At 40.5% G+C, this 25676-nt stretch overlaps 1 protein-coding gene across 1 annotated transcript; it reads left to right on the top strand.

The window, feature by feature from the left end:
- The first annotated feature begins 1513 nt into the window (after positions 1-1513).
- On the top strand, positions 1514-22916 carry cdhr5a (cadherin-related family member 5a). The gene is made up of 14 exons (XM_039795317.1): positions 1514-1703; positions 5169-5341; positions 7157-7216; positions 7381-7470; positions 8598-8684; positions 12184-12288; positions 12374-12559; positions 14544-14634; positions 16241-16338; positions 16488-16694; positions 18381-18494; positions 18586-18652; positions 19822-19982; positions 21754-22916. Exons 1-14 carry the CDS (start codon positions 1607-1609, stop codon positions 22339-22341), a joined length of 2124 nt encoding a protein of 707 aa, XP_039651251.1. The 5' UTR covers positions 1514-1606; the 3' UTR covers positions 22342-22916.
- Positions 22917-25676: the final 2760 nt, after the last annotated feature.

The raw sequence follows: 25676 nt of genomic DNA, 5'->3' as shown, positions 1-25676 counted from the left end.
GCACAGAGAGAATCTGTGTGTGTGTGTGTGTGTGTGTCTTCAGTGTTAGTGAGGAGCATCTCTGCATGGAAACATAATGTATGGGCTTCATGTAACATCATGACACTGTGAGCTTGTTGTTCCCACACAGAGGAGATGGTGTGTGTGTGTGTGTGTGTGTGTGTGTGTGTGTGTGCGCACAGTGGTGCCTTGTCCACATGTGAAGCCGTTATGTGTCCCAGTTTGTGCCAGCGTAACTTTGTGTCATTATTACTGAGCGAGGGATCAGACAGGAAGGAGAGGAAATCATTTCTGAAACTTGAATTTGTGTTTGTGTAATCGGATGTCAGCAGATCGATATCATCTATCACTGATAAAACGGAGGATAAGGCTGGCAATATGTTTTTTTTTACTGTCGACACATCCCATGAAAAGAACTATGTGCAGCAGAGTATTGGTTCCTACTGAAGACCAAAATCTTTCAAAACACAAATATATAGTTTATTTAGTTTAAAGTGTCAGTCATTTCCTAAAACAGCCGGTCACTGTAGTTGTATAGGCAGTGGTGGAAGAAGTGTTCATTTCTTCTTTACAGATATTATTTTGGGCATTTAAGGCCTTTATTTTGACAGGACAGCTGAAGACATGAAAGGAGAGAGAGAAACATGCAGCAAAGGGCCACAGGTCGGAGTCGAACCCGCAGTCTGCTGCATTGAGGTGTAAACCTTTGTATATGGGCGCCCACTCTACCAACTGAGCTCCCCGGGGGCGCCCGAGAAGTGTTCTTTTTAACTCCTTTATATAATGTTAGGTAGTTTAATCTACACCAATGCATCATGGTCTATAAGATCATTATATATGTTTGTAGCGTCGCTGTCCTGTGAGAACCACGTAAGTTTTAAACTTTTCATGGTGTCAGAAAAACAGCCCTGTTTCCAGATTTGTGACGATACATTTCTCAGCTGATTCCAAGAGGCTTTTTAAAGACTTTATTTAGCTTAATCTACTCAACACATAAAGGAACACTTCATCCTTCAGTTTATCACAAACATTCAACATCTGGAGATACATGGTTTTCTCTGGAGAGGAAGGGGCATGAAAAACTGTCACCTGAAAAGCTGTCAGACAAATGTAGTGGAGTACAAAGTACAATATTATAAGTATAAAGTTACATAAAATGGAAATACTAAAGTACAAGTATCTTGAACTTCTACTTCCCTACACTACTTGAGTAAATGCACTTGTGTTAGTATGTTTATTTGTGTGCAGTACACCTTTAACAGGTCTGTCTAACCCCGAAGAGTATTTACATTATGTGAAAAATGTTTTCAGCTGCCAGCGTTCCTGTGCTGGATTCCTCCCAGAATGCATTAGGGCCACCAATTCAATTTGGCCCCTCCAGCTAAAACAGATGCAAGTATTTTAGTAGGAGGCTGCGAATCCTCTGCTGGCAGGCGCTTAGTGCAATATGTGCCCGTAAGATGAAGTCACAAACATCGCAACTGTAGTCGACTCCCACTCGCCGGGCAGCACAGACGGGGCATTATGTGGACGAGTACCAGCTGGTACCACGGGCTCCTCATCCTCCTCTGGGACTTCATTTGTTTAGTGCGTCTCAAATCAGGACATGGAACTGAAATCGAAGAGCAAACCTGCGAACGTTCTCCTCGGATGCGTCGCCGTCGTCGTCGTCTGCTTTTGTACAGTTTGTCCGGCTGAAAGACGTGAGTAGAGCTCTGATTTCTGTGCAGGGTGTCATCTGTCGCTGTCGAGGGCACGGAGAGATGTGGATGTTGATGAGGCTGCTGAGAGCCAGGGAGACATAAACAGTTGACGTTTTCAATTTGTTTTGCTCCTTTAAAGCCTTTAGGGACACTATGTCTACTTGTGGTCCCTCATAATGATTTTTAGAGACCTAAAGAGGTCAAAGGAATCAGTATTTCACCAGAAAAACGCAGACATTACACAAAAGTGAAAGGAAATGAACTCTGTGCAACTGAAATACTTTTTTTTCATATTCCTTTAATCATTTGGTGAGCCCCCACCCCCCTTTCAGATCAGATCTTGTGGCCCATTGGGGGGAGTTTCTGACCCCCAGGTTGGGATCCAATGCTTTAGAAAAATAGAAGCCTCTCAAAGGGTTAATTTATGTTTACGTCACACAACTTAAGTTGTGGGATTTGATTTCAGTACAGCATGAAAGAAACTCATATAAAGAACAACATAGCAGACCAATGAAATAATCACATTCAGACTTGACATAAACCCTAAATATTTGACTTATCAGCAGGTTTGGATTAGGTTATTGTGCAGCTTAAACAAACATATAGGGCTTAACGCCCACATATATAACGATATATAACTGAGAGCCAGTGAAAAAGACAGATGATGATTTTAATTTTTGCTCCTCTAAAGCAGGGGTTCCCAACCTTTAGGGACCCTATGTCTACTTGTGACCCATAATGAAAAGAGATGTTTTCCTTTTCCAAAGGATTTTTAGAGGCCTGAAGGCGTCAAAGAATTCAGTATGTCACCACAAAAAAAACATGAAATTACACAGAAAATGGACTTTGATTTTTTCTTTCTTATCTATTTTATCATCTGGTCTGATTTTGGGGCCCATTAAGGGTTCCGGACCCCCATGTTGGGAACTAATGCTTTAAAAACATAGAAAATACAGACGTGTCGCCGTTAATTTAGGTTTACTTCACACAACTTTGAGTCATGATTACATTTACTCCAGTACTGTACTTAAGAACAAATGTTGAGGTACTTGTACTTTACTTGAGTCTTTTCTTTTCATGCCAATTTCTACTTCTACTCTGCTACATTTCAGAGAGAAATATTGTACTTTTTACTGCACTACATTCATCTGGCAGCTCTAGTTACTAGTTACTTTACAAGTTACATTTTTTGCACACAAAACACATTAAACTACCCAACAATATAATGGCCTACAAATCCAGCTGTAATGATTAGCTGATTACACACAGAACAGTTTGCATCATTTCCAGTTTCAAAAATATGAGGATTTTTCTGCGTTGAGTACTTTTACTTTTAATACTTTATTTTTGATGATACCGACATACTTTTACTTGTAACAGAGTATTTTTTACAGTGTGGTATTAGTACTTTTACTTAAGTAAGGGATCTGAATACTTCTTCCACTGCTGCACTGTACAGACATGAAGTGTCTGTAACTCTCCACCAGAAAGTGAATGTTTCTCAAAATGTTGAACTATCCCTTTAAGTACAATATCAAGTGGCAGGTTGTGTTTTATTACATAGCCTATATCGGGCTCTTTTATTTATTTAGGACAACACACAATCAACAACATTTCTGTAAAGGTGCCAGTGTTAGCCAGCCGGCTATTTTTCAACTGTAGTCCTTTGGCGAAATGCTTTGAGATCAGAGCAACAGGAAATGGCCACACATTAGTGGGCTAAAGGTTAAAGGTGCAGTAGGTAAGCCTTATAAAACTAACTTTCTGTCATATTTGCTGAGACTGACCCTATGTTCCAATAGAACTACATGAAGCAGGTCATTAAAAAATTAAAAAAAATCCGGCTCCTCTGCTCTGGCTCCACCTACAGCCTGTAGTGTGATTTGCAGAAATCCACCGCTCCCTTTTCAGATGCACCAATCAGGGGGTGTCTAACTGCGTGTTAATCACTGCTCATGCACACGCATTCATTCTCCCTTGTGGGGGGAGGGGCTTTGTAGACCGTTTTGGGCTTTAGCGGAAACGGGGGAGGGACTGAGAAGTTGTCAATGTTCAAATGTTTTGGCTAAGTCCTGGATCTTCACAATCCTATCTACAGCACCTTTAACATCTACATACAGAAGACAACAAGATGCCATAAAAAAAGACAGAAACAGCTCACAAAATAAACATTCTCAAGAAGCCATGCAGAGCAACAGCAGGAAGCAGCAAGATGTTAGTACAGGTTGACATTTATAAACAGGTTCATCCCACCATGCACTTAGCACTTAGTTTAGTTTCAAAGTTAGATATAATGTTTTACTGTTTTGCTCAAGAATCAAAGTAACTAAAGCTAACTTATCAGATACATGTAGTGGAGCAGAAGTAGAAAGTGGGATGGAAAGAAAATACTCAAGTAAACTACAAGTACTTAGCTACAGCACTTGAGTAAATGTAGGCCACTTACTGTATACTTCCACCAGTGTACAGTTAGTGTGTGTGATTAGGTAAATAGTACAGGCATTATGCAACATGAAATTCTTTCAACTGATCTAGTATCATAAAATTATCCTCTATAACATTTAAAATGTCCTAAGAAATCCAAGTGGTGGAAAGTATTGAAAAATACTGAAATCAGTGAGCCCAATTTCCCATTGCAGCCCATGTTTACCCTTGTGTTGTCTTCCATTGGACCATGCACGCAGGTCCTCCCGGGTCAAAACCAGGAGGACCTGAGTCAAAAAAGTGTTGAAAATCAACACTTTTTCTGACGTTTTTGTCCCTTTTTTTTTGGACACTATTTTCAATGTTTTTGGCGGGGTTTTTTGCTGTTGAATGCTTCTTTTCACTACCATGTAGCCTATACACACCACAAACACCAAGTTATTACTAGTTTTACACTTATTTTTGGAATTCATGGTCAATAAACCTCATTTATATGAAATTATACCTAATTCTTGAGTTAGAAAAGCAGAATTTATGAATTAATTTAGACTAATATTAAAAGAAGGATCATCACAGACTTTTATATGTCAACGTTCAGAGAGGATACTGTTTCGAAAAACATTTCAATTTCGTTTTCAAATGCTAAAACATTGAAACTTGAAAGTAGAGATCCGATCTCTTGTTGTACTTGAGAAGTGCGTTGTATGGAATCATCCATCTGTGTTATTTTGGGGTAAATAAAATTAGGTAGTTAAAAAGATATCCATATTTCTAAAATAGAAATTTTGAAAATGGGTCAAATTTGACCCGAAGACACTACACTACAGGTAAAGTGCACTAACTAAACAAACTTATAATAATCATATCTGCATGTACTGTAGATCGTCATCTCTAGATGATTAATCCTGTTTTTCCTCCCACAAATCTTCATTTTATCTGATTAAAATCTCCTAGACTTAATGTTGCAGGCCTGATGTTGATGCTGATTCTCACTCTACTCTCTAAAACCTGATTTATCCGTTGCCTCTCCCCCCCTCCTAGTCTGCACGGTTCCTCCGGGCCCCGTGGCGGTCCCAGAAAACAACACGGCCGACATCCAGGTGGTAAAAATCCTCTCCGGTAGTGATGTGATGCTGACGGTCACCGTGAACCCTGAAGACCTGTTCTACCTGAAAGGGAACGCCCTGATGGTAAAGAAAGGACTCGACTATGAGGTGATCACAGCCGGAGTTTGAAACTATCAGCTGATAGTTGTTTCCATTGAGCAAACATTTTGATAAAGATCCCTTAAGTTTGTGACAAGAAATGTGCTGTGAGTGGAACATTTTACAGTTTCTGTGCTGCAATGTCTTGTCGCTTTTCGGTCAAAATATACAACAATACTCATATATCAATAAACTAATATCAGCTGATTCTACGTCACGTGGGCTCCGCCACGGCCACGCCTCTTTAGGAGACTAGCGGCAGGTCCCGATCGTATTGACCCCAATGGGAGAAGTGAACGTGAACACAGATTATGAGCGATTCTTTCGCCCCCATAGTCACCAAAGTAAAATTTGTATCTATTTTTCACAAGCCACATATGTCCAGAACATTCTGACACTAAAATGGCCTTTTTGAGACGGACAGATTAACTAGGGTTAACTGGGTTAAAGCCCAACGAAGTGTCCATTGTCAGGTATCAATGGATGACGGCGAGGCGTGAACCGTCCAACGCGCAACGTCTGCCGAAGTTCATTAATACCTGACAATGGACACCTCGTATTTTTTTTACATTGACCCGCTTACACCATGGTCACTTGCAAAATAACATGTTTTTCAAACATTAGTTTGTATTTTAATTCGTTATACAATCGAAATCTAAAGTTTTTTGAAATAATAACTCCCTGGTTACGCCTGAGGGTTTGACTAATACCTGGAACAATCATTCCTATCCCATAAGGTTAGTATGCAATGCAAACATTGTTCACGCCTCTGGGAAATAGGAAGGTACGGTGGCCGACAGGGGCAAACGCCCCACAACTTAAGAAAACACATGCAAATAGACAACTTCATTAATTTGACAACACGTGCAGCATTCAGCAAATGCGCTGCAAATACACACAACACAACCAAATACACAAACGCACTGCAAATATAAAACGATGCAAAAAGAAAAGCACACAAATCCCGAAAAAAGAATTGATGCAAAAAGAAAAACATCTTCATTAATTTGACAACACATGCGCAGCATTCAGCAAACACGCTGCAAATACACACAACATAACCAAATACATAAACGCGCTGCAAATACACACAACACAACCAAATACATAAACGTGCTGCAAATACACACAACACAACCAAATACTAAATGCGTTGCAAATAAAAAACAATGCAAGAAGAATCTGGATGCAGCGGTTTTTTGGTTGCATTTTAGCATTTTTTTTGTTGCATTTTTTTTTTCGGGGCATCCACTTTTCATGTACTGTTTTTATACCATACCATACCGTATTTTGTTTTTGAGAATACTTTGTTTTTGAGAATACTAAAGAAAACTTTCAATAATTTTAACTGACCTGATTGGACAGATTTCAGGGATTCTTCAGTGAGGGGAGCCAATCAGGGCCCAGTTCAGTTTGTGATGCACTTCCTGAAGATAGTCTGAAACTGGGTGAAGAAATGATGAGAGACTTTAGAAGGATGTGATTTGAGCAACTCAAACAAAATGAAAATGAACCAACACCTTAACTAAGTATCTGTACTTAACATCACTATAAATAGAAGACAAGTTGAAGCTGCTTAATGTGGGACCTTTAAATTAACCGGGTAGTAACAGCATGAAGGGTTCAAATATCCCTGTAACTTTAAAATGATACCAAATCAACCAAAGACTGTATTTGATCATGTATCGATGGAAATGTAATGACCTGCAAGAGAAGTCCTTGGCCACTAATTTACGTAGTTATGGCAATGTAACTATCATCCGTACTTGTGTTTAAATGAAGTTAAAGTAAAGTAATATTAAAAGTGCTGTGTGTTTTTGTCAGTCGTTCCACAGTGCAGCTCTGGTGGTGTGGGTGCAGTGCAGCAGAGATGGCTCCAAATCTGTGAGTGAAACCAACACAATTTCACAACAAAGCATGTCAACTAAGAAGCCAATCATTATCTAGTGAACCAAGAAAATGGATTTTAAACAGCGGTGAGAAGGTCAAGACACTTTTGTTTGTTTGTGTGTTTGTTTCTGTTGATTCGGTCGCTTCTTCCCTTCAAGGTGAGCGAGTCTGTTGAAGTTCTGGTTGAAAACGTGAACGATAACCCTCCAAATTTTGCACAAAGCCACTACGTACTGGAAGTGAATGAGGTGAGTGTTGCTGGTGTTTCATGTATTTTCCTGATTTTGCTGCCTCATAATAAAAGCTTTTAAAGGACAATTTCGGCGCAAAATGAACCTAGGGGTTAATAACGTGTGTACCGAGTCGACCGTTCTCTGGGACCTGTTTTCATGCTAATCTAATGTGTCTCTAAATACCGCAAATGGATGGTTAGCTAGCTGCTAATGCTACCTTTCGGGGCAAATGGTAAATCGCTATTTTATACCACTAACAAGGCTCATGTTTACATGCGGGCGGGCGCCATCTTGGAAAACAGTCATGAGCAGTCAAATCATGAACGCTGTGTTTGAGCTAGGTTACTGGTTGCACGGCGTTCGTCGTTCGACCGGTCATGACTGTTTGCCAAGATGGCCGCGCACATGTAAACATGAATGCTACTGTCTTTATAATCTAGATTATTCATGTTTACATGCAGGCGCCATCTTGGAAAACAGTCATGAAAACAGTCATGAAAACCGAAGCACTTACAAAGTTCTCAATGCTTTGGTTTACATGTAGGGACCCTCATTATGCTATCGTTGAAGTGTGGTGCTATTTTGAGCCTTGGTAGTGGTATAGAAATAGCGATTTACCATCTGCCCCGAAAGGTAGCGTTAGCAGCTAACCACCCGTTTGCGGTAGCTTGTTTAAAGCTGGAGAAACATTCGATTAGCATGAAAACATATCCCAGAGAACGGTCAACTCGGTACACATATGTTATTAACCCCTAGGTTCATTTTGCGCCGGAATTGTCCTTTAATAACAAAATAACCTGGGACTTTTATTGTGAAGAACATATAGGAAATAAAAACCCTGTTTTATGAAACTAAAAATAAGGTTATTGTCTACCGGCGGCTGCCTTTTCCAGGCAACAGCATGACACAAATTTTCCTCTGCAGCGCTGTGGAGGAAGGTCTGGCAGTGCGAGACTAGTATGGGCCATATGTGGCCCAGACCTTTTCCAAATGTGGTCTAAGTGGTCGGATCTCAATGCGTCCTGCATGGGTGCGTTTTCACCTGTACTTAGAATTGTCCACTCCTGATCTGATCACTCAGACCGGATTTTATTACCGGGACAAAACGAAAATGTGTTGACTCTGAGTTTTGTCTCCTGCAGCTCCTTCCTGTCAACTCCAGCGTGGGACTGATAGAAGCATCGGATATTGATTCAGAGCCGCTGTATTATCGCTTAGAGCCTGCAACAGTAAGACCAATACTAACGTAACCATGTCGTGATGCTGGACTCACTGGTTTTTATTATTTCAGAGCAGTATTCCTCAAAGAGTAGCGACCCGTGGTGGTCCACGAGTAGATTTGGTAAATTATGTTTTCACGGTTTTACCTACCATTATAAGGTTAAGGGGCAGCACCCAAGCTGTTTTGGGCACCACCTAAGCTGAATTAATGTAACTAAAATATTTTCTAAGATCTAATGATTGTAGTTGTAGTAGTTTGTAGTAAGTTTTGTCTTTAAAAGTCCCATGGGTTGAAAATTTCAGTTTATGAGGTTTTTTAACATTAATATGAGTTCCCCCAGCCTGCCTATGGTCCCCCAGTGGCTAGAAATGGTGATAGATGTAAACCGAGCCCTGGGTATCCTGCTCTGCCTTTGAGAAAATGAAAGCTCAGATGGGCCGATCTGGAATGTCCTCCTTATGAGGTCCCTCCCCCCCCTCTTCTCCCCCTCCTCAATAGCTGAAGACACAGACACAGAAATGGCACGTCATAAGGAAAGCTCATTGTGGGACTGGCTCTAGTGGCTGTAATTCTGCACCAAGGCTGAATTTCAGGAAAGAGACTTCAGATACAGTATTAGGAGACCACTAAGGTCTATATAAAAGAGACTTCAGATACAGTATTAGGGGACCACTAAGGTCTATATAAAAGAGACTTCAGATACAGTATTAGGGGACCACTAAGGTCTATATAAAAGAGACGTCAGATACAGTATTAGGGGACCACTAAGGTCTATATAAAAGATACTTCAGATACAGTATTAGGGGACCACTAAGGTCTATATAAAAGAGACTTCAGATACAGTATTAGGGGACCACTAAGGTCTATATAAAAGATACTTCAGATACAGTATTAGGGGACCACTAAGGTCTATATAAAAGCATCCAAAAAGCAGTATGTCATGGGACCTTTAAGCTTTTTGAGTGTTATTTATTTATCATCTGCTTCTAGCTTTTCCAACATTTTAGACACAGATATGGTGATAATAGTAGTCCAAAATTATGTGAAATTGCATTAGCGTTTTTTTTGAGGGAGGACCCCTAAACCCCCGCCTAATACGCGCACATAAGTGTTCCACACACCTACTTTAAAATTTTAAACAGTGTTTCCTAAACTGTCTGCAAGCGACTCCAAATACTAAAGATGTGGAGCATGGGTGGTTTTCAATATCAAAAAAAGTCATATGTAAATTATTATTTGAATCGGCTGTTGTTTTCTGTCTTGTCGGACTTCAGCAATGAAGCAAACCGTTTTTTCGTCAATACCTCCAATTTACATCACAAATGATCAGCTTGACATTTGAAGGAATTACGCAGGAATAAAGTTCACGGTTACTGCATTCTCAGCATAAGCAGCACCATTATATTCATTGGGACAAAGAGTGAGTCAGCTATTTGTAAAAAAAACTGATTTGTAATGTACTGTTGAAGTAGAAGGCCTACTGTTTTTGAGAAAATGTTGGCAGCTAGGTGGTCTGTGAGTTTTCTTTTGTTGGGTAAGTGGTCCTTGGTCTGAAAAAGTTTGAGAAACACTGTTTTAGAGAAAAAGATATTTCGGAAAAATCTAAAAGTAGTTTGTTTATCTATTGGGGGAGAATTCAACTTACTAAACATAAATGACATTTGACAAAAAAGTTAAATATTCCTTTTATATTAACTTTAGGTAGTGCTGGAATGTTAAAAGGTACATTTACTCAAGTACTTATGTACAAATTTGAGGTACTTTACTTCAGTATTTCCCTTTCTACTTCTACTCCACTACATCTCATAGGTACATATTGTATTTTTCACTTCACTACATTTGTCTGACAGCTTTAACTTTTCAGATGACAGTTTTTCACCCTCTTCCTGTCCGGTAGAAACCATGTGTCTCCAGATGTGTTAATGTTGAATGTTTGTGATAAACTGAAGGATGACGTGCTGCTTTATGTGTTGAGAAAGTTCTCCTCCTTCTTAAGCTAAATCAAGTCTCTGGGATCAGCTGGGAAATGCATCGTCACAAAGCTGAAAACAGGGCTGTGTTTCTGACACCATTTTTAGAGATACGTGGTTCTCACAGGACAGCCGCATACAAACATATGATGATCTTCTAGACCATGATGCATTGCTGTAGATTAAACTACCCAACAGTATTTAAAGGAGTTAAAATGAGCACAACCTTAAAAATATACAGCAGTAAAATGCAACATACACATTAATGCAGCAGGAATATTAATCCAGAAACATCAGATATAATAGGAAAACATTGATGGGGGACATTATACTGCACAATAAGTACTTTTACTTTAAGTACTTTAAGTACATTTTGCTGATAATACTTACTAAAACAAGCAAAACCCAAATTTGCACACAGTGGCATAAGTAAGTGAGGTATTTAAGGAAGCATAAGGTATTAAAGGAAAGTAAGATAAGGATTAAGATAAATAAGACACACACACACACACACACACACACACACACACACACACACACACACACACACACACACACACACTCAGAATCAGAATCAGAAAAGGATTTATTGCCACAATAAATTACACCTATGTGGAATTTGCCTTGGTGAAAGGTGCATACATAAACAAACAAACATATTATACAGTACAGGCCAAAAGTTTGGACACACCTTCTCATTCAATGTGTTTCTTTATTTTCATGACTATTTACATTGTAGATTCTCACTGAAGGCATCAAAACTATGAATGAACACTACCTGTTAAGCACATAATTCCATATGAATTATGTGCTTAACGCATAAAATAACTGAAAACTTTTTTATATTTTAGATTCTTCAAAGTAGCCACCCTTTGCTTTTTTTGATGACTCTGCAAACCCTTGGTGTTCTCTCAATGAGCTTCATGAGGTAGTCACCTGAAATGGTTTTACCTTCACAGGTGTGCTTTGTCAGGGTTAATTAGTGGAAGTTTTTCCCTTATTAATAAAAAAGCAAAGGGTGGCTACTTTGACGAATCTAAAATATAAGACATGTTTTCAGTTATTTCACACTTTTTTGTTAAGTACATAATTCCATATGTGTTCATTCATAGTTTTGATGCCTTCAGTGAGAATCTACAATGTAAATAGTCATGAAAATAAAAAGGAAACGCATTGAATGAGAAGGTGTGTTTTCTTACTTTCTTACTTCTAATCTATGTCCCATAAAAAAAACGTGACTTACATCCCTCCTGTCCTGTCAGATGTCCCAAATCCTTCTCACCTCTCTAAGCCTATATTTAAGAAAGAGTTTTATTTCCTATTTTACTTTTATTAAAAAAAAAATTTATGGTGGTGTAATTTTATTCCATCTCCTTTTCTGTATGTTATTTTCCTGATTTTATTTAACTGAAATGTTTTAATCTCGCTTATTTTTTTCATGTAAATCACTTTGTACCTTAATTTTAAAGGATGCTGCTAAATGTAGTTAATTATTATTAACGTCATTGTGTCTTTCTTGTCTCTTTGTTAAACCAGGACAAATATTTCCGCCTAGAAAACATCAACACTCCAAAGATAATTGTAAAAAGCATCCTGGACTACGATGTTGTTCAGAAGATCTCTCTGGTTCTCCACGTGCAGGTACAGTCATCATTCATAAAAAAACAAAAACAACTTCCTTCTCATCTCTGACCTTTGACCTGTGAATATGTGTCACGTGTTCCAGGACACGCTGGAGGGTTCGGCCTCCGACGAGCCCTTCTTCACATCCGTGGCCACCATCACGGTGCACGTCAAGGACGTTGACAACCGGCCTCCGTGGTTTCAGCCTTGTTTGAGGACCAACTTGGGAATCGCCAAACTGTGTGTGAGCACCGGCTACAGAGGCAAAGTCAACCTCACCGAGAAGGAGGTGAGCATCTGACTTTTGTCATTTACTGGATTTGAATTCATAATATTTCACCTCGCAGCACATGTAAACACATGCAGTTCAGGTGAAAAGGAAACTCCCAAAAATGTTCCTCTCCCTTTAAGTTGTTGTTGGTGTTTACCTTTTGAAATTTAAGTGTGGATGGTGTTGCTAGTGTGTGTATGTGTGTATGAGTAAAGTGATAACTGTAAGGGAGAAATAATGAAAAGGAAAAAAAGAAGAGAAAAGAAGACAAGAAAAAAAAAAGGGAAAAAAGGGGAAATTAGAATAATTAAATTATATAAATAATGTAAAAGTACTAGGGAGGGCGGGGTATTACATAATGGAGGAGGGAGGAATATGTCTGGTAATATACACGGCTTGTAGTTATATTTTTGCTGAATTTAGAAACGTTAGAAGTGGGGACCAGGTGTCTTTGAAGACGCCAAATTTATTTTAATTATATTTTATACATCATCATCCGCTTATCCGGGGTCAGGTCGCGGGGCAGCAGCTCCAGCAGGGGACCCCAATCTTCCCTTTCCCGAACCACATTAATCAGCTCTGACTGGGGGATCCCGAGGCGTTCCCAGGCCAGGGTGGAGATATAATCCCTCCATCTAGTCCTGGGTCTTCCCCAAGGCCTCCTCCCAGCTGGACGTGCCTGGAACACCTCCCTAGGGAGGCGCCCAGGGGGCATCTTTACCAAACACCCAAACCACCTCAACTGGCTCCTTTCAACGCGAAGGAGCAGCGGCTCTACTCCGAGCTCCTCACGGATGATTGAGCTCTTCACCCTATCTCTAAGGGAGACGCCAGCCTCCCTCCTGAGGAAACCCATGTTGGCCGCTTGTACCCTGGATCTCGTTCTTACGGTCATGACCTCCAGCCTTCATGACCGTAGGTGAGGGTAGGAAGAAAACCTGACCGGTAGAGCGAGAGCTTTGCCTCCTGACTCATCTGTCACAACGGTGTGATAAAGTGAATGTGATACCGCCCCCGCTGCTCCAATTCTCCGGCCAATCTCCCACATCTCCCGCTTCCAATTATATTTTAATTCAATTTTATTTTTAAGTGTCAAATCATAACAGGCTGAGAAGGAGGTGAGCATCTGAGTTGACCTGGATTTGGAATTATAATATTTCACCTCACAGCACCTTTAAACACATGCAGTTCAGGCGAAAAGGAAACTCCAAAAAATGTTCCTCTCCCTTTAAGTTATTGTTGGTGTTTACCTTTTGAAGGAAACTTATCGTTGATTAACTTGACAATTGACTTTACAATTTGTCCAGGAGCACCTGAATGCACCATTAGTTTTGGTCTCTGTGAGATATAGGGCTGCAACTAACAATTATTTTCATCGTCTGTTAATCTGTGTTTTCTCAATTAATCGATTAGTTGTTTGGTCTATAAAATGTCAGAAAGTGGTGATAAATGTGGATCAGTGTTTCCCAAAAAGCCCAAGATGACGTCCTCAAATGTCTTGTTTTGTCCACAACTCAAAGATACTCAGTTTACTGTCACAGAGGAGAGAAGAAACTAGAAAATATTCACATTTAACAAGCTGGAATGAGAGAAGTTTTACCTTTTTTCATAAAGAAATGACTCAAATCGATTAATCGATTTTTCAAAATAGTTGCCGATTACTTTAATAGTTGACAACTGCTCGATAAACCGATTACTTTTTGTCTCTCTTTTTTTGTCTCTAGTGAGAAAGTTAAAATCTCATCAGTGTCCATTAATATAACATTAGTCATACCACATGTTGATTATTCAGTCAGTTGGCAGATGGAAGCTATTCTCATACTCCTACTCAGTGGAGAGAGGTGTTGATGAAACTGTGAAAACTGTCACTTCCTCTCTAACTTCTCCCGAGTCGACGCATGTTGAAGGCTCATCAGATGTTTTTGCTATTTCAGGCCTCCCTGTGAGAAAAAAAAGTCTTGGTATGAATGAATGCGAACTGTGTGATTGTTTTAATCCACAGGACGGGCCGTTGGTGCTGGAGCCCGGTCCAGTGTTCGCCAAGGACGGAGACAAGAACCGGAGCGAGCAGATCAGCTACAGAATCCTCAGAGGTTTGAACAGTAACCAGCTCTGACTGGGGGATCCCGAGGCGTTCCCAGGCCAGGGTGGAGATATAATCCTTCCACCTAGCCCTGGGTCTTCCCCGAGGCCTCCTCCTCTAACCTTAAACCTTAATGGTTGCTTATTTAGTTGTGGATGTGGAGAAATACTTAGGAAGAATTTAGGTAACACTCTACTTGAAGGTATCTACATAAGAGTGACATGACACTGACTACATTTACAAGCTGTCAATATTCGGGTTATGGTCGGGTTAAAAGACATTTATTCATGGTTTTCACCACACTAATAAAGAAATTGGTTTCCTCCTCGCTCCAAAAGTGTGGTGCTGTGCTGCGTCTCGCCATGTTTACCTCTACTTCTTGTTTACTTCCGGTATACTGCACGCAGGTTTTCTGCATTGACATATATATAACTATATTATTATAGTATATAATTATTATTATAACTATGTTTTCTGGTGCATATAAGAAGTTCCTCTACTCAAAAGACCAAGATTCCTTGCGAATAGAACATGCGCAGAACACAAATCAATGTTCCTTTTGATGGGGATATGCCGATACGCGTTTACATGACCAAAATTTCGGGTTAGAAAAGGGGTAACCCAGGTAGCATATTCGGGTTTTTAAAAACCAGAATATGAGCATATTCGGGTTTTTGCCGGTGTTTACATGGCCGTGCGCGACCGGGTTATTGCTAATATTCCGGTTTTGAACGGGTTATTGGCTGCATGTAAACTCTAACCCTAACTTGTCATGTCAAAAACCGAATGACACTTACTAAAAGAAGCGTTATGTCATAAACGTTTATGACTTGTTTATAATGTTTATGACACGTTCATGACAGTCTCATGTCACTCTTATGTAGATACCTTCAAGTTAAGTGTAACGAGAATTTATTCCCCCAATTCTTGTAAAATTCAAACGGTCGCAAGGACCAATAACATTCAAAATATCGTTCAAATTAATGTTCCATGCATATTATTCTTAAAGCTGAAGATAACTCAGGTTATAAGACTGCAGCAGTATCTAAAGCTGTCCAGCTAGATCCCACTAGGGGGTTTTAAACTCATTTTTAGGGCACTGGAAAAAACATCTTTGGAATGTGTTGAGTGTTTTAAGTCTACTTGGCACTTTCGTTTAAATATTGTATATACTATTTGGTAAATCTTGTTAATACTATTGTAATCTGTTTGTCTGTCTATAACTGATGTTGTGTGTTGTCCCAAACAGGTGGTGTTTGGTGTTATAAGCCCCCAACGTCGTCTTCCAGGCAGCACTAGGATTAGGCAATGGTTAGGGTTAAGGTTAGGGTTAGATGCCTTGAAGTCGACGGTCGCAGCGCTGCCTTGAAGTCGACGTTGGGGGATTAAAACACCATCAAGCCAAACGGATCTCTATCGAGAATGAGCCCCTGTGTCTCAGTGAGATTACCTGTATAAATAAAGGTTAAATAAAATGAAAAAATAACCTTCATGAAGGGGTGATTTATTGCAGGGCTGTTGGGTTAGACTGAATCAGTTTTAGCTTACGAGGTCCTTCTGAATGATGTGTTGATTTACTGATGTTTGTTACTTATGGTGTTTTCCTTCATCATCAGGGAATGAGGGAAATATTTTCCAGATTGATGAGGAAACAGGAAACATCTCCATGGCTAAGGCTGCTGATATTGTCGGCCCAATAACTCTCACTGTTCTGGTAAAATAATCTCTTTTGGCCTGTAGTTCTGTGGTGATTTGGATGGAACAAAACAACTAACAAATTGAACTAATACAGTAGTTACTGCAAAACATTTGAAATGGCTGTGGTGTGACTCACTTGTCGTCCTCTCCTGGCCTCTCCATCAGGCGTCACAGGTGACCAACAGGGATCAGTTTGCGGTGACGCAGGTGACCATCAACGTGATGAAGAAGAGCAGGAACCCTCCTCGCTTTGAGAGGGAGCGATACGAAGGATTTATCTACAGCAACTCGATCCCTGAGAGCATGATCCTCCGAGACCGAAGCACCAACCGGCCCTTCAGGGTCCGAGCTCAGGACGAGGACTTCGCCGCTGTGAGTGTTTAACCTCCCTGACAAATGTAGTCTTCACAGAGTCGACTCGAGGCCAAGTCACAATGACTCGAGTGCACATCTCTGAAAACGTAGTGGAGCATTTAGCAGCTGGACAGACAGATATTTCTCTCACGAGATGGTGCGGACCAAACATAGAGCTAAAAGAGAGATAATATTGGACTGACATTCATCAGGTCGACACAAACACAAAGACTTCTAATGAATGGTCATGTTGTATGTAACTGCTGGATGTGGAAATAAGCAACTGTTTGCTAAAGTACTCAAACCATACGACAAAACAGGTTGTTTATTCCTACCCTCTAATGCAAAAGCATTTTCTGTCCTCATATATACCTGAGAATGTAACCGTCACAGTTTTAAATAGGTTAATGTTTGTTTAGCCAGAAAAACTACTTAAAGCTATAGTGCGTAGTTTGTAAGTAAGTAATGACAACAAAACTGTCAGTGCGTCCACATGATACAAGTCTTCCGTGACGGTGCACCACCCCCACCCCTCCTCCACACAGTTGCTAGTAGCCAAGGAGGATACGGAGGATTAAAAAAACATGATGGACTCTTCAGAAGAGGTCATTATCTTCACTCGAGCCAGACGCCACAATCTTCTGAACACAGCCATACTGAGAAATACAGAGAGAGTTGTGTGGAGCTGATAGTCTTAATTAGCTTTGTAGCAACTCATTCCACAATGGCTTAAATGTAACGGATGTTCATTAATATCAAAAAGTTACGCACTAAAGCTTTAAGTTTAGAAAAAGATCATGGTTTGGGTTCAAATCAGACGTTCCTTTACTTTCGGTTACTCATGTGACGCAGAATGTGATTTAACTCAGATTGTTCCGTTTGTTCTGTAAAGTAAAAAAAAAAATAAACTTGCCATTTACTTTTCTTTACAAACTAGGCTTTACGACTTTCACCCAGTCTCCTGGGTGAAGTGTTTGTTTGGCACTCTTATATTTTGTCCCCTTACTTCCTACTTTGCTCCCGTTATAATGACTACGGCCACTAGAAGGCGATGCCACTATAAAAAGAAACTATGAGACGTACTTCCTGCTTGAAAGAACGACTTATTTGGGCGTTTTTCGGGAGAGGACAGTCTTGATTGCTAACAAGTTCAGCGTATCAGCTTGTTTGAATCTGCATTCAAAGGCATCAAAATGACGCACGTGTAATGCAACAGGGTCAAAACTAACACCAAACTCTGCAGCTCTACTGAGGTTTTAGCTTTCAAATGTCCTTGTTTTGTTTCCAACGCCGCTAATAGAATTTAGTCAGCTCTAACTAATTAGCTAAAGCAAATGAATAAGTCACTGGTACATCAGGGCTGTGTTTCTGTCTGCCCCCTAGTGGCCAGAAATCACTAAATGCAGCTTTAAATGGCATATCGCTGCTGTTTGGCAGAAACCTTGTATCTCCAGGTCATCATTTAATTTTTTTTTACAGAAATCAACATTGGTCACCCTTTATGTCTGTTTGTGGGTTTTACAAATGTTTAAACAATTACAAGGTGATTTTTGGCTTTTGAGAAAAATAGCTAATTTCCTGAAAAGCAACGGTATAGGACATACAAGGTTTTTGCCCGAAAACAACAAAATGATAGTACCTTAAATCCAGTGTCTTTTGTGCATTTTATTTGTGTGTGTGTTTGTTTGTGTGTGTGTATTTCAGGGTGCGAATCCAGATGTGAAGTATGAGGTCCAGTACAGCAGCTACGTCAACGTCACCTCGGACGGTTTTGTGATCCTGAAGAGAGTCGTTAAGACGGAGTCCTTCGCGCTTCAGGTGATGGATGTGACAACGTTTCTAAAAACCAAGCACAGTAAAAATTCTTGCAGTTTTTTGAAGCTGTAAAATTGCTTTTTCCTAAATGCAGCTCAGAGCCGTGGACACGACAACGGGGGAGTTTGGAACAGCTGCCCTCTCTGTTCAGGTCATACCAGGTAAAACATCCCTCCGTCATACTGATTGACATGGGTGGAAAGTAACTAAGTACATTTACTCAAGTACAATTGTTTCTTCATGCATGAAAAAGCATGATTTCATTCATGTAGTACTTCATTAACAATCAGTAATGTACAAGAATTAATAGTATCTCATGCATGACTAAAAGCAGGAACAATACGTTAATTAATGCATCAATTAAGGTATTTCAATCATCACGATTTCAGATTTTTAATGATGTTCATATCTTCATAAGTAAATCAGTTGTTAAAGTTACAGGATAAAGAAACTGAACTGTAGAAATCATGAATAACTAAACATTACGTCTTCACTATTTCATCATGTTTGTGGCCCTTAAAATAAAGTGCTGACATGCTCCATGTCATTTATAAATAATGGTGGCATATACAGCAATCGTCTTTGTGAGCTCTCAAATAAAAAAAAGAATGTCAAGAGATTTCTGGTTTTCAGACCTTAGAAGTTTGTACAAAGTAAAATGTATAAATATTCTACTTGGGTGAGCATTGTTCTCAGGCATTGCTGTTTAAGTGCCGTATATTGTTGTGAATAAAGCACCTATAAAAATGCATTTGCAGTATACTGTATTTGGTGTCTATGTAGTGACCTAATGCTGCGTTCCAGGCAACCCGTAACCCGTGTTTTCACGACCTTCTACCGGTGAAAGTGTCCTGGAACGGCAGTCAAACCCGTAACTTACTACCCGTGAACTGGTACCAGATCGTTGTAGTCCCAGTTACAGTTTTGGACGTCTCACACACACATAAACAACAATGGCGACCCCTGTGGATGCTGTACAGACGCCGGTGATTAACGGTGAGAAATAGAAATAAATAGACATAAATAGGCAACGTAAAGTAATTCCGCACATTGTAATCAAAACAATACACATACGATCGTGTACTACTACAGGTTATGTTTATTAAATGAAGCCCAAAATATGTTGCCGACTAGAAATCGCTAGTATCAGCTAGCGCTAGCTAACGTCAACGTTAGGTAGCCGCTAGCGAACGTTTGCCTGGAACGCTGCCAAGTTGTGAGTCGTGACTTGAACTTACGGGCTAAAAATTGTGTCTGGAACGCAGCATCAGTATCATTGTTAGATTCGGCAGGTGTAATCCTGAGTCGTTCACCTGTCCTCCCTTTGCAGCCGTGGCCACCCCGTCCCCCTCAAACGTCGGCTACCGTCCGGGCGACATGGCGCTTCTGGGTCTGGTCATGGCGGCCCTGCTGGTCCTCTGCCTCATTGTGATTGGCTTCTTGATTTCCCGCTTGTGGAAGGGAAATGCCAGCGTGGACAAAATATGTGAGGTCAGTCAGTATCCTTCATCTCTGAAGTGTTTTTAGCTGTAACATAAAAACTTTATTTGAGATGTTGCATCACATCAGGCATTTTAACACCATAAATGCTTCTTGAAGTATGTTTTAAACAGGAAAGAGTTTAGTTTTATTTACTTTTTGTGTGTATTAAAGGTCCTATTTTTAATGTTTTATATGTGGTTGATTGTTGACTCTGTATGTTCCCATATTAAAGGAATACTAAGGAAAACATTTTGGTGGTATAGCTGATAAGTTGAATCAGGAGATCGATATCACTCTCAAATTTGTATGTTTAGAATAGAAAACAATATTTTTATTTCATAGGCTATTGTGCAAAGTTTACAAAAGTAACTTTCTTTGCTTTTACCAATTTCAAAGTATTTTATTCAATTAATAATAGCTCCATTAAATACTTTCTTTATTTTCATTTAATTCAACCTTTATTGACCCAGGAAGTCTGAAGACATAGTATCTCCTTTAGAAGAGAGACCTTGAGACCAAGACAGATTTTGAAAAATCTGCTTATTTGCTTTAGTGACCAAGAGTTGAAGAGATGAAAAGATCATTACCACTCTAATGTCTGTGCTGTATGTATGGAGCTGGTGTCAAGTTGATTAGCTTAGCTTAGCATAAAGACAGCCTGGCTCTGTCCAAAGTAAAAAAAAAAAATCCATAATTAACACATTGTATCTTATTTGCTCAATCTAAACACAAACAGAAATGGGTATAGGACAATTTGTGTTTACGTGCTATAACGTTTTCTTGATGAATAACTATTTATATGACGTCTGTGCAGCATCTCCCCCTATAATTAAAAAATAATGTTATGCGTATATATTTTTGTGTATGGGTAAAATATAATTGCTAAGATTATTTTTTGGGCTTTTCTGCCTTTAATGGATAGGACAGCTAGGTGAGAAAGGGGGGGGGAAGACATGCAGGAAATTGTCACAAGTCTGGACCTCTGAGTCGAGGCATAAACCTCTATGTTTATGTGTGCCTGCTCTACCCACTGAACCAACCCGGCCTCAACAAATGAGATTTAACATGCTAATTATTGTAAGACATATTTTTTAACTTTGGACAGAGCTAAGCTATCTGTTAATTTGCAGCATGTATGCTAAGCTAAGCGCCTCCAGACACCAGCTCCTTACATAACATATAAACATTAAAGTGGTATCGATTTCTCTCGTTAAAAGACATAACGTGACTCAAAACTTCCTGTTTAAATAAAAGTTAAATAAAATGAAGTTTTAATTAAACATTATTGGATTAAAGTAGTTTAGTTGGTTGGTTTTACTGTAAGGTATATGCAGTTATGAAAGTAAAAAGATTACTTTGACGTTGGTAAAAGCGAAGAAAGTCTTGAAAGTGAAAGGAACTTAAATTCCACTCTCTGACTTTGTAAAAGAAACACTGACAATAGCCTGTCAAATATAAACATTGTTTTCCTTTGAAACTATTAATGTTTTGTGCCGCTTTTTTGAAGCCTTAGTTCTCAGTGCGTTACAAAGGCACCTCCATACTGTGATGGTTTGGGCGTCAGACACAGACTCTGCATGTGCAGCGCTCCTCCTGTGCCGCTTTGATGAATATTTATCAGCTGAAATTCACAGAAGGGCCCTGTGTTAAAGCAGAACAAATGAACCTAGCTCACTCTCGGGGAAGCACGGTGGCATCTGTAACTTTGAACAATGCCTCAATATTCTCAATGCTTCATTAACTGCTGTTTTAATGAGGGGCCTCTCTCTCCTGCCTGTAGTGCCTGGGCCCCTGCCTGAAGTCGGACCAGCCGCGGCCCGGCCACAGGGACTCCCTGCAGTATACCAACGACGGCTTCCAGAACGAGGGCGACCCGAGCCGCGGGGGTGGCAGACGCTGGACCAACGTTCTCCCCAGACGGAGCACCTTCCCCCAGGCACGAGGCCGGGTCATCCCCATGGAGAGACGGAGCCGCCACTGCTCCTCCTGCGGCGTCTACACCAACCACGTCCCCAAGGGGAGCCCCTCGGTGAGGCCGTCCCGCAGGGGGAGAGGCGACGGGGACGAGTACAGCCGGAGGTCCATCCTGGCCAAGCAGAGGAGGAAAGAGGGCCAGAAGACGGTGTGGTTCAAGGAGATCGAGGACTCGTCTGACATCGAGGTGGAGATTATCCCGGACACTGTAGGCCGGGTGGAGGAGGAGACGGAGGAGGAGCTGGATATGGAGGGGGTTGTCAGAGACCCGGCGGCCCCGCTGAGAGAGCCCGACGGCGGGCAGGAGAGCCAGAGCGCGGAGCCTAGTGAGGAGCGGGACCGTGGGAATACCAGCTCAGAAAAAGAGAAGGGAGGCCAGGAGCAGGAGGGCTGACAGCAGGGGGGGTCACAGGGGAAACTCCGGTCGGAGAATGAAACTGAGCTTTGTTTTCTTGTCACTTTTTTTGGAGACGCCAGCCTTCAGCAGGGAGGTCCCAGCAGACCAGGATGACTGGCTAACTGCCCAAACCTCAAGAATACATTCAAGGATCCAAAACGTATTTACTTTCTACTGTGAGTATCTTCAGAAGACTAGTGTCCAAGGTAATAACTTCATACAATATTTCAAAACATAAACCTGTCCAACGCATTCTCATGAACGGGTTTGTATATCGCACAAACACTTATGCACAACAATTCGTATAATATCCTACGAAATTAGGGTAAAGGCCGGTCACATGACCACCTGTTAAGTTTAGTGGTCTTTACAGTTACATTCAGCTGAGAAAAGGTGACTATCATGCAGCGACGAGAGTTGACTTTGAGTTGAGACACCAAAACGGCTAGTTAAGATTAGAAAAAAAAGATTGTAGTTTGGATTAAAATGCCAGCCCCCTTAAAGGGATACGCCAGCGTTTGTTGAAATAGGGCTTATTTTTATTTATTTTTTAAATAGGGCTTATCACGGTCTCCCCTAGCTGTAGATAGGTGGGGTCTCCCCTAGTTGTAGATAGGTGGGGTCTCCTCTAGCTGTAGATAGGTGGGGTCTCCCCTAGCTGTAGATAGGTGGGGTCTCCCCTAGTTGTAGATAGGTGGGGTCTCCTCTAGCTGTAGATAGGTGGGCCAACGCATTTTTTGTGCATGCATCGTTTTAGTCCGGTGCAACACCGGCAGCGCCGCCGCTAGTTAGCATAGCATAGTGAATGGAATTCTATGTTGCCGGTTAGCATGTTGTGAGTAAAAGTGAGTCAACAAAAGACAAAAAAACAACCTAATTACTTGCACTGAGACAAAAAATGCGTTGGCCCACCTATCTACAGCCAGGGAGACCGTGATAAGAACTATTTCAACAAATGGTGGCGTATTCCTTTAAGTGGTAGGCTACTCCCGGGACACGAACATTTGTTTCCTGGGTGAAAGTGTTATCCCTTAACTTCTTCCGGGACATAAACTCCGCTCCCCTGCTTGAAAGCCCTGTGTTTTATGACCCAACTATCCACCCTCACCCTACTCCCTATGCGGTTCTTCGCTGTCTTATACAGCTGCAGTTATTGTGCTGAATACAGAAATAAAGACGTGGAATACATACTTATTACAGAGCTTTACTTTTCGTAGCTATACCTACGAATGGTTCATGAGACCAGCCTGACTTGTCACTAGTGTTGGCCAAGTATACATTATGAATACGTATACCAAGGTGAGTCTGGCTTCACACAACCTGTCTCCCCCCCCCGTAGTTTTGGTTATAACATTGTACTCAATATTGTGCAAATTGCTAAAAAACACAGCAACATGAATTAAATTATTAGTCAAAATTTCCAGTCACTGTAATCAAATAAACAGTTTTTCCTGTGCAATGTGGGATTATTACTAACTAGGCCTGCACGATAAATCGTTATAAAATCCTGATCTTGATTCATCCCTGTTCACGATTTAATTTTTAAATGACTTTTTTTTTTCTCCTTCAATTAATTTATTGAAAGCATTTGACATTGACATTAACATGTTTTAATTATGTAAAGACATGTTCAAGGAGTTTAGATAGAGCCTGTATCAGGGCCATGTTTAGGTCAATGTGTTATATGTCATGTTAAATGGCCAGTATGTACTTTATTTTCTTTATTCATTGAAGCCTCTATGTTTACAGGCTTGTGGTGATGCGCAATGTGCTATAGGTGCCAAAATAAATCTATGTTTGGTCGTGCAGGCCTATTACCGACATTTCTGATGTAAACCTACAGTTTGGGGTAATTGTGAAATGCGTTTCCTCATGTCCGGAAGCAAGTGTTTTGTGGCTCGGTACTGGCCCGCAGCCCAGGGGTTGGGAACCTTTGGATTTAGGTAAACTGCTGGGTGTGTTTACAACTTGACGGACTGTCTGACTTCTCTGTCGTAATGTCACCGTGTTCCCAGATCTCTGGTGGGTACAATGTTTTCACGACGGATAGAAACGACGGCCCAAAGTACTAAAGTAAGATCCAAGTTGTAATAAAATGGAGATGTTGCAAATTGATAAGCGGATCACTCTCTAATAAGGCATCGTTTATAAAAAGGTTTATACGTTGTGATGAGGGGCTGCAACTGACTCTGCATTATCGATTCATCTGCAGTTTATTTTCTCAATGACTCGAATACTTGTTTTGTCTATATAAAACATCAGAAAACAGTGAAAATCACATTAATTTAAAGCCCAATGTGACCTCTTCAAATGTTTTGCTTTGTATCACAGTTCAAAACTCAAAGATATTACATTTACTAGTATCTAAGACAGGAAGAGCACTTTCTCACATTTCAACGATCCAACGTTTGACATTCTTGCTTAAAAAAACGATCAAAATGGTCTCAAGTTGTAATTAATGGTTTTATTAGTTAAATCATTTATTAATGCTTTATAGACCGGTTATGAGTGATTGATCAGAACAACTTTTAGGTTGCCAGGTTTTAAAACACCCTCTATCATGCAACCACATCCTCTATTCTTAAATTATTAAAGTGTGAGTCATAGGCGTAATTTACAGGGGGGATGGGAGGGGGCAGCGCAACCCCCCCCCAAAAAAAACTATTATAATTTCCTTTACATAAATAAAACATTTGCACCATAACTTGATGCAGAAAAAGACGCAAATTGTTGCATAAAAATTCACCAGAATGTAGGAAATGAAGTGGTTGATATGCTCAAAATTTCAATTTTCAGAGGGCGTGCCATGACAGTAGCTAGGTAAGGACTACTAGCCAGTCAGAAGCAGAGTATGAGGGCGTGCCATGACAGTAGCTAGGTAAGGACTACTAGCCAGTCAGAAGCAGAGTATGAGGGCGTGCCCTGACAGTACCTAGGTAAGGACTACTAGCCAGTCAGAAGCAGAGTATGAGGGCGTACCCTGACAGTACCTAGGTAAGGACTACTAGCCAGTCAGAAGCAGAGTATGAGTGCCATGCTAGCAGCTAGGCGAGCATTATAACGTGTGTTCCAAAGTGACCATGTGTGTCTCTGAAGTAAAGGCTGGACTACAACAGAGCTGTTTGGAGCAGTTGGTGAACAGTGTTTTCTGTTGGAGATGGTAAGTCCCTTTGGGGGGGACTTTGGGCTTTTTCACTTTGTAAACCTATAACGTGCACAAAAAAGATATATAACACTATAAAGGAAAGGGAAAAAGCATAATATGAGCACTTTAAGTTAAATCAATAACATCAAAGTTAAGAGAATGCCATCATATTTATAAAACATGTTTA

Source organism: Perca fluviatilis, chromosome 3 (genome assembly GCF_010015445.1).
Source record: "Perca fluviatilis chromosome 3, GENO_Pfluv_1.0, whole genome shotgun sequence".
Lineage (NCBI taxonomy): Eukaryota > Metazoa > Chordata > Actinopteri > Perciformes > Percidae > Perca > Perca fluviatilis.
This window is presented reverse-complemented; position numbering and strand designations above follow the sequence as displayed.

Coding starts and splice junctions, on each gene's coding strand:
- cdhr5a (XM_039795317.1), top strand. CDS start 1,607: ATGGAACTGAAATCGAAGAGCAAACCTGCGAACGTTCTCCTCGGATGC. Junction 14,635..16,240: donor CAGCTACAGAATCCTCAGAG/GTTTGAACAGTA, acceptor CTTCATCATCAG/GGAATGAGGGAAATATTTTC. Junction 19,983..21,753: donor GCGTGGACAAAATATGTGAG/GTCAGTCAGTAT, acceptor TCCTGCCTGTAG/TGCCTGGGCCCCTGCCTGAA.